Below are 18,125 nucleotides of genomic sequence, written 5' to 3' on the forward strand. Positions count from 1 at the left end.
TGACCAATCTGCAATATGCCGGACGACGACATCGTGGGTTGCTCTTAGCCAATGACATGACACGTGAAAGTGACGCAACACACTGTCAGCTGTTTTTGTTTTGCTTTATTTTCCCTGTATTTTGAAGAAGATTTCCGCCTCGGCTCATCGAAGTGAAGCAGTCCTTTCTTATGAATTAATGCAAGGTATTGACAGGATTGAAACCGTATGAGAAATTTCTTTCATAATAGTACGATAGTAGCCTACATTTCGTCTACTGAACTTAATTTTCTTATTGTTGGATCTTGATTCTTTACAATTCCTCAAAGAAGAACAACCGAACCCAGGCCTCCGATCCAGGGAGGAGGGAGGGAAGGAGGTCGTTGGGAATCGGGATGGAGACCGGGGAGGGAGCCGACGGTCCTGGCGGGCCAGGACTGGGTTGTGCCTCTTTCAACCAAGACTCCACGTAAGCGCGCTTTCTTCTCCGATGTTTTATGGAAGCCTTGCAATGATATTAGCCTACCATTCCTTTACACACGATCGCAATTCCGTCGTCTGCGGCATTCCTGTGCGGTTCGCGGGTTAGCCTACAGGAATGGAAAAACTCCGCATACTGGGCCTAGTATGATTATTCAGGTCACACCGTGTCAGAAAACTAGACTTAATGCTCTTTTCTGTTTGTGGACAAGACTTGTGGCAGCAATGCATCATATGGAAGTCGTGTAGGCTACAAAACATGTCAGCTTTTTATCTTGATTGGATTTGCATTCATAAAAGCAAACATAGCCTAAGCTGTGCGATTTCAACCTAATGGGTTAGATAGATAGCCTACGCGAACATTGCGATTGTAAAATATAACAAGCTGCTCAGACAGCAACTGACCACGCAGATAACGCAGCCTATTCCAGCCCTGATCAAGCCCGCAGCCGTGCCAGACCCGTCCCAGACCCGTCCTATAGCCTAACCTAAGCTGCTATTTGGGTGCTTGCTTACATTTGCTGGTCTGGAAGATGATGGATGGCAGAAAACATGGGAAAACACGAGCTGCTGTTGTAGCCTAGGCCTACTCAACGCTGGGACTGTTTAACCACTTAATTTGTTGTCTGTCAAATGGAAATTCCAGTTCATCAGGTGTTCATCAGGCTAGCCTACTGTATACCTTTAAGTACTTTAATAACTATGTATTTCTAGGAGCCCTACTTGTTTTTATTTTAATGAGCTGTGGTATTTCACAGCGTGCAACCTGGGGAAAAGTAGCCTATAGGCTATTCTCAAGGTTATAACATGAAAAAAGGCTGACAGTCTGAAATATGGTTTGACATCTCAGTGTAGAATTGGCACTGCAAGTACAAAGCAAGGAATTATGAAACCCAGAGCCAACCAGGTAGAATTGAGAAACCGTTGACATTTTGAAACCTAAGTATTTGAAATAATTGGCCAAGGGTAGGTTACATTACAAGTTAGTTTGTGGTCAGGTATGGAATGGAATTACATACTGGTACTTGTTTTGTTTTTTTGACAATAAATAGATGATCATAGACATACACAGGATCAGACATGAACAGTTGTGTTAAAGAATGCCTGTAAAAAAACAGCTGTGACTGTGAATGTTTTTTGCAGATTTGGGTTCCAGCTGTACTCTGGATATGACAAAACATAAAAGGACATAGCTATTTCTGAACTGCGTGGATATGAAGAAGAGAAGCTCAGATAGAATATGCAAAAAAAAGTCTGTTGATATAATAATTTCCCTGTTGTCAGATGCTTTACGTTATGTTATGTGGCATTCAGTTTATCTCTGTGAACTGGGTGCCAGGTTCCCATATGTGCCAGGACACTGTAGTGAACATCTGCACTTAAGCTAAATATATCTCCTGATAGTGAAACTGCCTGCTCAGCAACTATAAACAGAGCTGAACTGTATTTACGATGCATTTACACCCACGGGTATAGGGCACTAAGCCAACAGCGATCCCTGTGGAAGCCTTCAGAATACCACAAGCATCAGTAGCTTACCCTTATGTTGTAGAAATGGACTATAAGTTGTTGTTTTTTCTCTGGGGGAAAAAAAGGGACGAAACATGCAGCATTTTACCACACCCTACAAACTCACAAAAGCTAAGGAATAGTTTTTTTTTTTTTTTTCAGAAAATATTTTAGTCACTTTTATTTTAGTCAAAATGCAAGTGATACTTACCTCACGGTCACAGTCAAGAGTTAAGGTAATTACCATAAAAGGTAGTCCATTTCTCAGTGGGAGTTGCATCAGCTGCAGTGACTGCATGTCCTGCTGACATGTCCTGCATGTCATGTGCTGAGCCTGTGTGTGTTGTGTGTGGATGAATGGTAATTACCATAAAAGGTAGTCCATTTCTCAGTGGGAGTTGCATCAGCTGCAGTGACTGCATGTCCTGCTGACATGTCCTGCATGTCATGTGCTGAGCCTGTGTGTGTTGTGTGTGGATGAATGTCAATATGATGCAGACTTCTGGCTCACCATATCTCTATTAGGTCACTGGCTGTGGGCACCAAGACTGGATACCGGCTCTTCTCCGTCACCTCAGTGGACAAACTGGACTGCATTCATGAAAGCGGTGAGTCTGTCCCTGCCCATGTGCTGCTGGCCTATATAGGGTATAATCGGTATATCAAGTTTAACTGGAAACAGACTGTAACAGAAACAGCACAGTGTAAGAGGAAATAAATGAATGATTCCCAGGGCCCTCTGTAGTATATCAGTAGATTTCACCCATTGCTCCCAAATCTTCTGACTAAAATCATCAACTCAAATCATAAACATCAACTCAAAAATCCCCCCAAAAACTGATAGATTTTCTATCTCCCCAGACCTGGCTGACTCATCAATGAGAAAGTCAGGGGTGGAGACATGAAACACAACTCCAAGAAACAGCACATTTGTGGAGGAAACCTTGTCCTCTTGTTGGGGAGAAATGTTTTAAATGCCGGTTTGACAATTCTCTTTGCACTCTCTGAAGCAGACCACTAATTCTATGCTCTAACCAGGAAGTGGTCCTCATGAGAGTCGCTGGTGTTCTGGGAGGGAGGGAAGGAGGGAAGAGAGGGTGTGGTCTCTGCCTGTCTGTCTGTCTCTTATTTTTCTGTGCCTGCTCTCGTGTTTCAGACAGTGTAGCCTCCCCAGCACCACCACTGAACTGTGCTTGGCTGAGAGGGTGAAATCAAATAACACAGTCAGGCTGTGTTTCAGGTCCACATGATCTCGGGGTTCAAAAATTCATAAGCTCAGGGATTACATGTGTTTCCAAGCCCTGGCTCCTTCATGGACTGCTTTTATGGGATTTGGATGGCTGGCTGTATGTGGCCGATGTGCTATGTTGTCATTGACTATCTCTCATGTCTCCCTATGCTGATGGAGCCATGGAAAGGCCTGCAGTCTTCCATGATTGACAGTGAACTCAGCCAGTCGTTCGTTTGTGGGAAGTCAGTTGGCATGGGCTCTGATGAAAACACACAAAGGGATTATTCAGTAGCTTTTGGCAGGTGAATCAGTAACAAAAAACACAGGGAAACATAGCTTGGCTCATCAGCATGGATAGTATATCTCACAAGTTGAATAGAGTTATTCTGAACTTTGTCCAGAAATTATATGCCGTGATTGACTTGGAGTTATTAATGATTTACCAACAGATTAAATGTATACTTTAGCAGAAATATTTAATTAGCCTCATTGGCTTTTTGCAGAGCCTGTTGGCCTCCCTTCAGAAATATTATGTTCTATCTGTCTGCTGAAATTTTGGAAGGATGTGTGTTCGTGTTTGTGTGTGTGTGTGTGTGTGTGTGTGAGAGAGAGGAGAGAGAGAGAGAGAGAGAGAGAAGGAAATCCACCCTCTCAGTTGGCACAACTGCCACTGCCACGGTGTGAGTCCATGATACAACCCAACACTTTCTGCCCTTTGCATAACTACGCTTAAGTGGAGGAAAGAATTGGCTAAACAATCGGCCAGAAGCTTATTATCTTATGCTATAGGGAAATAAAGAATTAACTATCAACTAAGAATGAGTTGCAGCAAAAATAAAAAGAAAAAATACCAGACCTCCACCAGAACCAAATACACATATCCCTCAAGACTGTGATGTTTCTACAATTGAAAACCATTTTGTTCTTAGCTTGATGTCGTTAGGGTGGTGTACTGTTGCACTGTCATTGTTGCCACAACTGCCACTGTCATGAAAGGGTGGATTTCCTCCTCACAGCCACCTTATCTACAGCCGGCTGATTAAATGGATTTGAAGGACGCCTCACCCTGGGCACAGCAGGGCCTAGAGAATGGGCTTTCTCAGGCCAAACTTAGCCCTGGAGGAAGGCCTCTTGATGGGCAAAGTTGGCCCTGGAAGCCTCCCCCACCACCACCACCACCACCACTTTGTTGTCACCCCACCCAGGGAGGGATGGGCTGACCCTTGCATCTCCAAATGTAATCATGTGTAATTATGTCCATAATCCATGATGTAGTACAATGTTACTACTACCTCTGCAATCCCTATTCTAGTGGTTGGTCTGACTGCATCTTAGTGAATTAACACTGACCTACAACAAACTGCATTAGGATGGAGGAAGGGATGGACAGATGGATGCATAGAAGCTCAGAGTAATAGGGGAAGAGTGTGTGTACCTACAAAGGAAAAGAGATTAGAATGTAGTGTGTAGTAGTAAAGGGCCAAATGCATTTTCACCTTCCAAACCAAATGTCTGGGTGACTGTGTATGTGTCACTGTATGTATTATGTAGATATGGGTTCATATGTGAGGCCCATTATTTGACTGCCTGATACAGATCTCTTGTATTCAGCAGGCACTCTTCAAATGTCTACATTATGGAATGTGTGTTTTTTGTGTATCTGCATCCTGTGTCCTGTGTCTTACAAGTGGTACCCCCTCCTCATAGCAGACACCCAAGTGTCCTGTCTTATATACATCTCCTCCTGGCAGACACATCTGTGTATCTGTGTATGTGTAATGGTAGCCAGCTGGCTTGGGCTTTTAGCTCGATTGCTAGCATGCACTCCTTCTGATACGAGGTGCTGCTGTTCGCGGGCTTGAGTTGCAAGTGCCGCATGGTTCAACACAACGCACATTACACGTGTGTGTGTGTGTGTGTGTTTGTGTGTGTGTGTCTGTGTTCTGTCTCACACATGCCTCCTCCTCCTCTTCCTAGCAGACACTCCAGACGTGTACATCGTGGAGCGTCTGTTCTCCAGCAGCCTGGTGGTGGTGGTGAGCCAGGCCCTGCCGCGCCGCATGAACGTCTACCACTTCAAGAAGGGCACGGAGATCTGCAACTACAGCTACTCCAACAGCATCCTGGCAGTCCGTCTCAACAGACAGGTGCGGCTCCGTGCGGCGTGCGCACATCATCACATGAGAACTCACTGAATGCACATCATGAACTGACAAGGTCCAAATGTGCTCTTCAGAAAAAAAAGTGGTTGAAAGTCCAGAACCAAATAACTACCATGCTGTGGCATTTGTTTTCATATTATTTCATTTAATGCTATTTATATTAAAATATAATATTATTTTGCACCACTAGTCAGATTGATCTTGAAACTTCTCTGTTGATGTCATGTCCATCTATGGGCCTGCCTGGCCGAGCATGCTTGTGTGTGTGTGTGTGTGTGTGTGTGTGTGTGTGTGTGTGTGTGTGTGTGTGTGTGTGTGTGTGTGTGTGTGTGTGTGTTTACATTCATTTATTAACTTAAAGCAGACATAGAATGGAGTGAGTGAAATATCTCAGAGACTCTTTAGGATACCTTATGTCCATGAAGCGCAGATGTGTGGATTTAGCATCACATCTGGTCTTTTTGATGTGTTCCACAGAGGCTAGTGGTGTGTCTGGAGGAATCCGTCTATATCCACAACATCAAAGACATGAAGCTACTCAAGACTCTCCTCAACACACCTTCCAACCCCTCAGGTAACGACGGCAGAATCACAGGCCAGAGATCTTCCCAGGTGTCTGAGAACTCATACTCACAAAACAGGATAGTAAACCACAAGCTGATGTAGAACCTAGAGAGAAAAAAAGTTTTGATCATGGAGTAATTAATATCTTCACACGAATGAGCACAAAAATATCAATGCCTCTAGGCATAGATGTTGACATCTGGTGTTGAGGTTACAGCGTGACAAATAAGAATGTGACACTAAACGAGTGAAAATCTGCAAATCAAACTGAAGGAAAAATGGAGTCAGCAAAAGATGTGCAGCCAAGCCAGCCCTCTGCAGCTGTGCCACTAGCACAGCCACACTATGAGCAACACAAAGCAAAACAACTAAAAGACTCATGACGAATGTTCAGAGCATGTGTCCCAGGGTGCTGTGGTCCGAGTGGCTGCATGTATCACACTCGGGTCCAAGTTCCCCAGGGGAACCGGGTTCAGATCTGACCCGTGGTCATTTCCTGGTCATTTCCTGGTCCCTCCCTGTCTCTCTCTCCCACTCGCTTCACATCACTGTCCTTTCTGAATGAAGACAAAAAGCACAAAAAATATAAAACATCTGAAAATATAAAACATCTAAAATTAAATAAAAACACAATAAAAAAATTGTGTATATATATATATACTCAAAATATATCTTTTAAAATAAAAAAGAGCATATGTTTGTCCTGGCAGGTCTATGCGCTCTCTCCACCAACCATGCCAACTCTTACTTGGCATACCCTGGCAGTGCCACCATCGGTGAAATCATCATCTACGACGCCAACAATCTGGTAATAGATTTCTTCACCATCTTCTTCCTCTCCCATATTAGTTTTTCACACAGTGCTACACACAGGAGTACCCATCAGGCAGCGGTAAACACACAATATTTAACAATCAGGTAGTTTATATTCCTGGATAGATGCTTCAGACCGGAATTTACCAGCATCTAACTTTATTTAACATTTCCCACATTTAATTTTTATTAGCATTTTCCCATGGTCGTTTCTTTATTGTTAATGCATACATTCTAATTGTTAGAAATTCTTGACCCTGTCCTTCTTGTTTATAAAGAGCAGGAAATGACACTCTTGTTGAAGTGCATGTTGTGAACAGTTGTGAACACTGGAAGTGCAAGTATCTGTGTCAGTTAAGGAATGCATGGCATGGTGTGTTACCTTTGTCTTGTTCTGTCCTGTCCCAGAGTACTGTCACCATGATCCCTGCCCACGACAGCCCACTGGCTGCAATCACATTCAATGCATCCGGGACCAAACTAGCCAGTGCCTCCGAGAGGGTATGTAAACACACACTCTCACCCACAGAGAGTCTCACACACACACACACACACACACACACACACACACACACACACACACACACACACACACAAATACATGTACACCCATTTGCACGATGTAAGCAACTCTAAGGGGGAGTGAGCATACATAGATAACGCCCACACACAGCATAGAACTACCCATATACATATACAAGTACATACACAAGCAACTTCCACACAGTGATTGACAGGGGTGAAAATAGGCCAAACAGGGCTGGACTAACGCAATAGACACATCTCGCTCCCTGACCACACCCGCTTCCTCCAATGTGATTTTTGAATTAAACGAGATCCATGCATTAAGGCACATAGGCTGCTGTTTATGAGCAAGAAAGGAACAACAAGGAAGACATTAGAACAGTGTATACTGAAGAGTTAGGAGAGGAAAGGCATAAGTGTCTTCCTAAGAAAGCAGGGAAAGAAGAACAGAGTCCAAGTGGCAAATAACAGGTCTTGATGAATGCTCTACAAATAGGATCAAATGAATAGCCTATGGGCTCTGTGCACTAGCTTACATGAAGTCGGCAAACCAGTTTCCTTTTCGTCTGTCAACAAGCACCTGAAGGAGTGCGTCAGTTGTACAAAAACGTGTGCTCACCACTGCATGTAGTCTGGCATTTTTTAGGAAAAAACCTAACGTGACTTGAGCTGCCCACAGACATTAAGACTCCTTTTACATTGTATTTCTTACATTTTGGTACAACTAAAGCAACTTTAGGTGCTTGTTGTCAGCCATGTCAACGAACAGGAAAATGGTTTGTTAAGCTAATAGTGCACAGAGCCGATTTAGGTGTGTTGAAAAATGTTCAGTGCATGCACTGCATGCACACTTTCCCTTATGCAAAATTGCTCTCAAAGCTCAACTAGGAAGTTGGCAGATATTCAGAGAAGAGGTGATCAACATGAAGTGATGAAGGTTGCGGTTGTAGCACCGGCAAAAATGTAAAACTACTTTTAGCCCTGGTGATGGAGCATATTAACACACCCATGGGAAGTAAGCAAACAAAGATGGACTTGCTCATGTCCGGAGCCATTATGTCCTGATCGATTCCATCTTGTTCATTCATGCACAGGGAACAGTGATCCGTGTGTTCACCATTCCTGAAGGACTTCGGCTCTTCGAGTTCCGTAGGGGCATGAAACGGTCAGTTGCACGCAGTGACAGACAGACACACACACACACACACACATACACACACACACACCACACACCTGTTCCATATTTGTATGTAAGCATATGCAAAGGAAATGTGCATTGTGGTCATTTCACTGATGTTTTATATGGTTATGCGTACTGTGAAGTGTGACCTGGATGGATCTGTGAACCCTGTTTGAGTGGTTAAGAGGGCATGTGCAACCTGAAAGTACATTTCTGTTTATTCATTCTGTGTGTGTGTATGTATGTGTTTGTGAGTGTGTGTGGATGGGAGGGGTGAGAGAAAGAGAGAGAGAGAGAGAAAGAGAAAGAGAGAGAGAAAGAGAGAGGGGGGTGTAGGGGTATGATGCATGTTTACGATGGCTGTGGGAGTGTTTGCTTTGTGTTTATGTTTTGAGTGTACCTCACTCTTGTGTATTTATTTTGACCCTGTGTATGTGGGTCAGTGACCTTTGACTGGTCTGTGTGTGTTTTAGACGTGATCTCTGTGTGATCTGATTATGACATTTTGTTGTACTATTTGTGTGAGAGTAAGCTCTGTCCTAATAGTGGCTGATTTGACCTTTGCTGTATGTGTTTGTGTGTGTGTGTGTGGGAGTGTGTCTGAATCTGTGTCTCTCTGTGTGTGTGTGTGTGTGTGTGTGTGTGTGTGTGTGTGTGTGTGTGTATGTGTTTACCACTAGGTATGTGAACATCAGCTCCCTGTCATTCAGTCCAGATGCCCAGTTCCTGTGTGCCTCCAGTAACACTGAGACTGTGCACATCTTTAAACTTGAACAGCATGGGCCTGGGTAAGGACATGCACTCTGTCCCTCTCCATCTCTCTCTCTCTCCATCGCACTCTCTATCTCCCTCTCCATCTCTCTCTCTTTCTCTCTCCTCTCTCTCTTTGTTTGGTCATGTGTCTTTGTGTGTGCTTGTGTATGTCTGTGTCTATCTCTCTTACACTCTCCATGTGTGTGTGTGTGTGTGTGTGTGTGTGTGTGTGTGTGTGTTTGCATGTGCGTTGTGCATGTGCTGCTCATCAGTGGTGAGGAGGACTCCCCCACCTGGTCTGCGTACGTGGGTAAGATGTTCTCGGCGGCCAGCAGCTACCTCCCGGCTCAGGTGTCGGGCATGATGTGTCAGGACCGCGCCTTCGCCACCGTCCGCCTGCAGGTGGCAGGCCAGCGCAACGTCTGCACCCTCGCCACGTCAGTATCTACTCCTGCCTTCAGCCTCAGGGCCCATAGATTGGAGCATTTAGACAGCAGCACATCCAACCATGCACCGGCCTTGCTTAAAGACATGGTGTAGATAGACAAACACTAACTTGATAATAATCAAGAGTAAGTAAATGAGCTGTGTTTGAAAACCCAAAAAAATCACTGTGGTTTGCTGCTGCTGAACTCCAGAACCAGGATTTACCCTGTAAAATTCCTTCAAACTAAAGGACTAATTGTCTAAAGTCCTCCATCTCTTATATGTGTGTAAGCTTATTCTGAATGCATGCAGAGAGAGGTTATTGCATTAACTGTAAATCCTTTTTAAAGCCTTGTGTAAAACCAAAGCCCTTTTACCCCTTCAGGATCCAGAAGCTTCCAAGACTGCTGGTAGCCTCCTCCGACGGGCAGCTGTTCATCTACAATGTGGACCCTCAGGACGGCGGGGAGTGTGCCCTGGTGAAGACGCACAGGTGGGCAGGTGAAAGGGTGGAGGAGGAAGTGGATGAGTAAGTGTTCTGTAGTAGGTGGAGGAGTAGGTGTTCTATAGTAGGCATTCTGTAGTAGGTATTCTGGAGTAGGCGTTTTGTTGTAGGTGGAGGACTGGGTGTTCTGTAGTAGGTGATCTATAGTAGGTGGAGGAGTAGGTGTTCTATAGTAGGCGTTCTGTAGTAGGTGGAGGAGTAGGTGTTCTGTAGTAGGTGTTCTATAGTAGGTGGAGGAGTAGGTGTTCTGTAGTAGGTGGAGGAGTAGGTGTTCTGTAGTAGGTGATCTATAGGAGGTGGAGGAGTAGGTGTTCTATAGTAGGCGTTCTGTAGTAGGTGGAGGAGTAGGTGTTCTGTAGTAGGTGTTCTATAGTAGGTGGAGGAGTAGGTGTTGTCACCAGGTTAGCAGGCTATGTTGATTGTGTGGGAGGAGGGTAAGATGGCATAAGGCCTGGGACATACTGTGTGCGTGGTCAGGTGAGTGTGTTGCGAAACGAAACCTCTGTGTTTCCATTGATTCCATGATCCATACCTGGCTGCACTAGCTTGTTAACGTGGGCGCCGATATGACAACGCACCCAGGTAATGCACCCAGTGTGTCCCAGATATAAAGGCCCTATTTACAGTCCAGGTAATAAGTGTTGCTCAACAAAATATAGCAGATTTTGAGACACCAAATTTGTGTATATGGTATGTTGCAGAGCTTCAGGCGTAATCAAATTGAAACAACGCAGACATCGCCACATGCTCTGATAGGAGTGGTGAGAGGTAACATAGAAAATGTGGGCTAAAAGTCGTTATAGAAGCTAGGTGATGCTCTATTTGACAATTTGACACTGACACAGGACTATGAAAGCCTACAGCACCATGTTATTTGTCAAGCAACACTTGTAGCCTGGACTATACTGTATATTCATTTACCTTAAGGCTCCAACAGCAGAGAGGTGAATGAACCATGTCCAAACCCACTCTCAATTTCCACTGAGATAAGGTCTGGTGCTAACCAGGCTACTGGGCCCCTGGAGATGAAAAGAATAGCATACAGGTTGAACTATAGTGATAATGGGGGGTCGACGACTGAATGTCTTTCTCATCTGTATCCACACATGGTGATGTTGATATGAGACATGGGGATGTTGTGGGATGTTCTCACTGGTGGTGACCCCTGACCTTCTCCCCCTGACCTTTCCACAGGCTGTTTGGGGTGGAGGAGGAGCATGAGACGGGCGAGGCAGAGGGGGCCGCTCCTCCTCCTCAGCCATGCCAGTCCTACGCCGCTGCCGCCACCGCCGCTGCCGCCATGCCCACCACCACCACCGGCCCGGTCTCCGCTACGCTCACCGGTGAACACACTTACAGCAAACACACACACACACACACACACACACACACACACACACACACACATGCTGGTAAACAGTGAACTATACTTGTGACCCCTTGGTTTTCATCTTTTTTTTCTTTCTCTCCATCCTCCTCCACTCTGTCTCCACTCCTCTCTGACCTCCTCCATCCTCCTCCACTCTGTCTCCACTCCTCTCTGACCTCCTCCACATACTCCACTCTGTCTCCACTCCTCTCTGACCTCCTCCACATACTCCACTCTGTCTTTCACCTTGTCTTGATCCTCTGTCTGACTTCTCTCTCTCCCCCCATCTCTCTCTCTCTCTCTCTCTCTCTCTCTCTCTCTCTCTCTCTCTCTCTCTCTCAGGCTACTCTGAGGATGGCGGAGCAAGGAAGGGGGAGGTGATCCCGGAGCATGAGTTTGCGGCTGGACCGGTGTGTTTGGACGACGAGACAGAATTTCCTCCTGTGAGCATTCAGAACCGCTAACACCCCTCCACCAGAATCACCACTCTCACCTTGTCCTCATTTGTTTGTTTCTTTGTTTCTTTCCATCTGCGTTGACAGTGGTATCACCCAGAATGGTCATATCATGCCAATGCTTTATACAACGCTACAATACTTATAGTGTTCTTTAAAAGGAAGGTCAATCTACTCATCAGAGCACAGCCTTTTTAATATTTTATTTTCAAGGCTTGCCATCAGACACTTAGTCTCAAGGTTTGCATGCAACATGCAACATGGTACATTTTTGAGTGTATTTCTGTGCTTCTGTCGTTGAGCAAGTTTAATAGTGTCATTGATGAACTGTCCCTAAAGGCCTTAAACGGACATTCATATTCTTCTTTTTGAGAAAAAGAGTTTACAAATACAACTGAGTGTAAAGCATTGACATTGTACTACACCCAAATATTTAGGGGAAAGTAACCATGTGTATATCCCTTTACTTGTGTATCCTTAGTTTCTGTTTGTTTTACATACTTCCGTCTTGCCCATTTTTCATCTCCATGTTTTCCATTCCAAAAAAAAAAAAAACACTACAAGGCATTCTTATTCTGTACCTCAGACTGTAGTATCACACTACTTCCTGTAGATGGAGTATTTGTTCTTCTTTGTATGTCTCCATTTGAGAACTACTCTAGTGAGTCCTTGACCGGCTATCAATTCATTGTGAGAAAATTAAAAACTAATCTGTTACCACCAGTAAGCAAAGTGCCAAGGAGCAACTAAACTTTTTCCTGGAATCAAAGTTTTGGTGCCTATGTAAGTCTTACTTTTCACCCAGTTTTAATATTTTACAAAACATCCTTAAATAAGGCTTAGAGTGATTCAAATGAATTTAGATCCTCATTCAAATTTAAACACGACACATCATTAGAGCCATTTTTGGGCCCAGTTTCATGGAGATTAAGTAAGTCTAAAAGAGAACTTCAATGAAAATCTTCGAGAACTCTAGGCTTTAGATCTTTAATCCAAAGCTATAGGCTTTATCCATGTATGGGAAGCCACCACTAAATGTTTAATAGTTAGCTATGGACCTGAGGGACATCATACACGTGCCACAGTGTTCTAAATTGAATGTAAGTGAATGATGTCATTCTGACGTTTTTTTATTACAGTAGATTACAGCAGAATTGATTGGGAGCCATCCATTACTAGGTCACTCAATAGCTTAATTGTACATGATATGCGAGAGGGAGAGTTCTTGGCACAATATCTGACTCAACAGAAATGGATTTTCTTACTATGTGTGGTGCAATGCAAAGTTTTCTTCTCACCATGATCCTTTCATTTCATCAATGAATTTGAAGCACAAGGAAGCTTCTCGGCACTTATCTGGAAAAGGAAAGGGGATAAAAAGAGCCCTTTAGACTAGAAGAAGAAAACATGAAATATATCTTATATCTGCTTTGCCTTAAATTTTTCCTCCAGTTGAAGAAGTGAAAATGAGAAGCTTCCTTGGCGAGTTTACATGTGGTTGACATTTTTAGAGGAGAGGGGTGGGGGACCTGTCAGCATCTGTGCTGTGCTTTCTCTTCCCCTCCACACAGCTAAGTGTTCATTCAGACTGTAGCTGTGAAATGTAACCAGTAATTAACAGATGACGCAGGGGGTTTGCCTTGAAATCCCTCTTGGCAAACCAACTCTGATGGTACTCTCTGTGTTTGTGTGTGGACCAGGAATCGGTGCCTCGGTTTCTTGGGTTCATTAGAGAGACCTTGGCGGGTTCTGTAGATACCCTACTGTGCTCTCATCTGTGTCTGTGTAACCCACCCCTGGCCGCCCGTGAGAACATTAAAGCTCTATGTTTTGGTTTCCGGTAGATAAATTGGTGCCGTGACGGAAGTCGGGGTGGCAAGGAGAGACGGACGTGAGAGAGAGAGAGACAGAGAAAGAGGGAGAGAGAGACAGAATGAGAGAATAGAATACCGGCCACCGTAAGCGGAAGGAAGACCACCAGAGCATGCGCCACGGCAGATAAAACAAACAAACAAACACAATTATTTCAGGGTGCTAAGTTATTGTTGTTGTTTTTAATATGTAGAGAAAGAAACTAACAAGCAAAAATGAGTGACTGAATAGTTTGTCCTTATGTCTTTGAGGCCAGGATTGGGTAATCATGTATGAGTATCTGTGGGTTGTTTTATGACTATATGAGCTGCATGACTGAATCATAATAACCATGTTTTAATAGCTACTTGACCAGATATTTTATTAATTAAGTTGTAATACTGTAGCTACTTCTTCTATTTTTTTATTTACATTATTAACATCCTTGTATTTAATCATAACATGAGGGAATATTTCACAATGTTTTTATGTTGTCTGATTTATTTTTTTCTTGTGAATTTGATTTATTGATACTTATTACATGTATTAAATGTTTACATATACTCATCCTGATTAATAACTTACCAGGATGTTTTGTATGTACGTGCCTATGATATTGTTTGTAAGAGTGCAAAGTATTTTGCAGATTGCACAAGACCAAAAAAAAGAACCAAGAAAAGAGAAATAAAAACGTAGTAAGCTACCATAGAGATGGCATTATGCAAAGCACCACAAGTGTCTATGCGTCCTTTGTTATGGTATAGACCCATCTCAGTCCTTACAGTCATAAAGAGAGGTGGATTCCACACTGACATTATGCCAATGAATACACTTTGAAATTCTGCCCTATAGAGAATCTCTGAAGCTTAGATACTGTATGCAGTCACTAGACTACAGCTGACAGGTGGGAGGCCTAACCAATCTCCCTGGTCCACAGTGCTGCACCACAGTTCACACTGTTTATGGTATTAGTTTGATGTTGGGCAAAATGATACATCCATCCATCTACTGCTCATTGTGCCCTTTCATGTGCCCATTTGTTGACCCAACCCCCCATGGTATAGTCCAAATCCAATCCTCTCTGACAAAGACCCTCTCAGTTTTTTAACACCTCTGTCAATCAATGGAAAATCTCCCACACAAAGAACTTTAAGAGCCTCTCTACAATGAAACACAGAGCATGCTCAGCAAAGAAGAACCAGGACCAGTGGCAGTTGTTTTCAGCTGACTCACTGCACAATGTCAGGTTGCATGAGCATGAAGCTTTTTGGGGATTTGTGTATTGGATACTCTCTATTTTTTAAGGAAGTTGTAGTTTATTGTGGTGTGTTCATCCACAGTATATGCATATTTTCATTCAGCACAAATAAATGTGAGGGAAGCGTTTGTAAAACATACTATGTACAGGGGTTCTGTGGTGCAAGTGGTCCCCAAGTGCCCAAGGGGATCTAGGCTGGTTTCACCAGATTCACTACTTTGTTTCACTTGGTGAAGAGAGTTTGGATACCCACAATTGGAAAATGTTTCCAACCTTTGCATCATAATGGGTGTAGACGTTGCGTTAACTTTGAAATCATTGGTCCAGCCTAAACAGTAACATTGATCAGGGATTCCTAGCGTTACTTCCTTCCTCGCCTAACCTAAATACGGATAACAAAAACACATTGGCAGTCAGGGAACAATGTAATTACGTTTGCTGTATAAATGTACACATTCTCTCAAGATTTTGATGTTTGCAGGTGTTGCCACTATGGTTTACCACAACCACTTTCAATTTCAAAACTAACACCATCCTCTCTCATTGCTGATTGGCCTGCCCTCCTGGCGTCTGAGCGAAATGTAAAGGCATTGAGAGGAGCCACATTAGTTTTGTTTCTCAGTGAAATAAAAATGAGCAGAGATAATTGGTGGGCGGGGCTGGTCTAACAGTGAGTCCAACCCGTGGTCATTTTCCGATCCCACACCCATCTCTCTTTCTCACTCACTTCCTGTCACTCTATACTGTCTTGGATGATTAAAGGCAAAATAGCCACACAAAAAAACCCACACACACTACATACAAGCGCCACATGCCTCATGCTTCCTGTCCATGATGACCACTGGCTGTCCACTGTTCTAAGAACATAGGGGTGGTTTTTGAGACACAAAAATTCCAACTGAATCCTTGCTATTCCTCTGCTTGTCATGATTTCTTCTCATGTGGAGCAGTGGGGCGACAGTCACTTATATTAAGGGGTGTGGATAAAACATATTGGGGCCCTAAGAAATTAGGTGTTATTGATTGATTAGTTGCTTGATTGGTTAATTAATTAATTGATTGGTTAATTGGTTGATTGAGTCCTTCAATGGTTCGTTGATCTCTTCCTGTTCTAAACTGTTCTTCTTACTACATGTATTGGTACACAAGTACTTATCAGGAGTCATAAAGGTAGTTCACACCATAAGTCCATAAGCTGACCTATTGCTCAAGGATTGTTATCAAAACAAAACACTACAGTTAAGCACAGTGGTTAAAGTATTACAAACGTCAAATTCCAAAGAATGGTTCTGTGAGATTCTTGATGGGCTGACAATGTGTTTTTTTTTGATTATCAGTGCAACATACCCCACCATTTTATCAAACACGCTACCACAGAGTTGCTGAAAAGCTCAAGGCTACAACAGACCAAGGTCATCCTGTGAAACCTTCTGGTTGTGTAACTTAATTTCTAAGACAGGTGTTGTTTTGAATGGAAAAGGGGAACATATTGTTCTACATAGTAACTAGATCAACAACAGCAACAACATTACGGGCAATGTCCAATACATAGTGACTGAGATTGCCATATACACCTGGAGAAAGTATGTGTTTAATTCATATCGTTTTCACTACGCAAATCCTGATTCATTTTGACCAGAGTTAGAGCTGATTTTCTCGTTGACTGACAACATTGAGACCACTCCATAATGCGGCTTAGTGGTGTTTATGCAACCAATCATAATCCTTTAACATTCTAATGTAAATCTCATTTTGTAGCAGGTATCTGTAGAGGTGCTATGCCTCTGGGTCTTGATTCACTTCTTCAGGGCAAACATGGAGTTAGGTTCCTGTTTGCCATTTAATTTTGACTAAATAGAAGAGAGTGAAATAACTGAGTGTTGATGTAGGTTTGCACACGTATAATTGAGATGACGATAACTACACTTGACTATCAAGATTTTACGATAATTTGGCTTGTCTCCACAGAACAGTTGGTGAACCTGTTGTCCTCTGATGGTTTTACAGCATCATAAGTTGCATGTGTGATGCTTATTGTGCCTGTGATCAATACTGATTGAAACATGTTACACTGAACTATTGATCAATTGAATGACGACTGTGAAAAAAAAGCTCTGAAAGTCCCAAGTGGCCTTCCTACCTCAGTGCTGTTTCTAAAACACATGTTTTCCCAATGCCGAGATGAAATAAAAAAAGATCTCTATCTGACGGCACCTGTTTATTTTTCCTGACAGGCCGGTTTGATGAGGCGGTCTCTATGAGCTGTCCAGGGTACTGAAGGCAGAATTTGGCATTGGGCTGCAGGGAGTGGTCACAGTGAGGCTCCTCTCCGGCTTCCAGCTCAGCATTCGATCTTTCCAGAGAAAGGGAAAGGAGTTTAAAAATGACCACCGTCCATCTTGCCTAATTCATGAGCCTGTTTGCTTTGGTTAAAGAATAACATATAAAAGGACATAGATGGGGAAATGTTTTTACTCCCCTGTCTGACATGGTTTAATGCAGCCTAATGGACTTATCTCAAAACTGAGGCAAAGATGGCAGTAAAACTGCAATGTCCAGGCAGCACTGGTACAGTATTGTAACACATAACTCCAGTTTTACGATCAACCTTTAACACACTCCTGCATTTCTTAACCTCTAACACACTCCTGCATTTCATGACAGGCCGCAGTACAAGATGCAAATGACAAACTGTTTGGCAAAAGCTGGAAATCTACGACTATGTGTTCATTCAGTCCGTTACTCAACAGCTCGCTCTCTGTTTTAACTGCCCTGTTATGGCCATGAGGTATTATATATTACAGCTTTATAACATCACTCCAGTTCTTGTTCCTGAATTATCTTCAAAATAAATAAAAAACACCTCTGAATAAATTGTAGACTTCTTTCTATGATCATCCGAAAATCCATGAACTTGACTGCACAGCACAGGACAGGATAAGTGTTCACTGATATGTGCGAAATAGGTGTAATATATTAAACAGCTCAGGCTAAAATGTCTCTAGGTAAAGATACATCTGGCCTCATTAGACCAGCAGTCATGCATGCCTTTAACTACCTGATGA

General features: G+C 43.2%; 1 protein-coding gene across 6 annotated transcripts; it reads left to right on the forward strand.

Annotated features, from left to right (window-relative positions):
- The first annotated feature begins 26 nt into the window (after positions 1-26).
- Positions 27-14,532, forward strand: wipi1 (WD repeat domain, phosphoinositide interacting 1). Of its 6 annotated transcripts, none has more exons than XM_048245763.1 (14): positions 27-185; positions 309-448; positions 2,494-2,576; positions 5,177-5,346; positions 5,839-5,935; positions 6,636-6,733; positions 7,147-7,239; positions 8,358-8,428; positions 9,124-9,231; positions 9,469-9,633; positions 10,008-10,151; positions 11,322-11,470; positions 11,839-11,939; positions 13,796-14,532. In XM_048245763.1, exons 2-14 carry the CDS (start codon positions 375-377, stop codon positions 13,844-13,846), a joined length of 1,404 nt encoding a protein of 467 aa, XP_048101720.1. In that variant the 5' UTR covers positions 27-185; positions 309-374; the 3' UTR covers positions 13,847-14,532. The 6 variants fall into 6 exon arrangements, with proteins under 6 accessions (XP_048101720.1, XP_048101724.1, XP_048101723.1 ...); XM_048245767.1 differs by having other exon boundaries at positions 10,008-10,115; XM_048245766.1 differs by having other exon boundaries at positions 5,180-5,346.
- Positions 14,533-18,125: the final 3,593 nt, after the last annotated feature.

Source organism: Alosa alosa, chromosome 6 (assembly GCF_017589495.1).
Source record: "Alosa alosa isolate M-15738 ecotype Scorff River chromosome 6, AALO_Geno_1.1, whole genome shotgun sequence".
NCBI lineage: Eukaryota > Metazoa > Chordata > Actinopteri > Clupeiformes > Clupeidae > Alosa > Alosa alosa.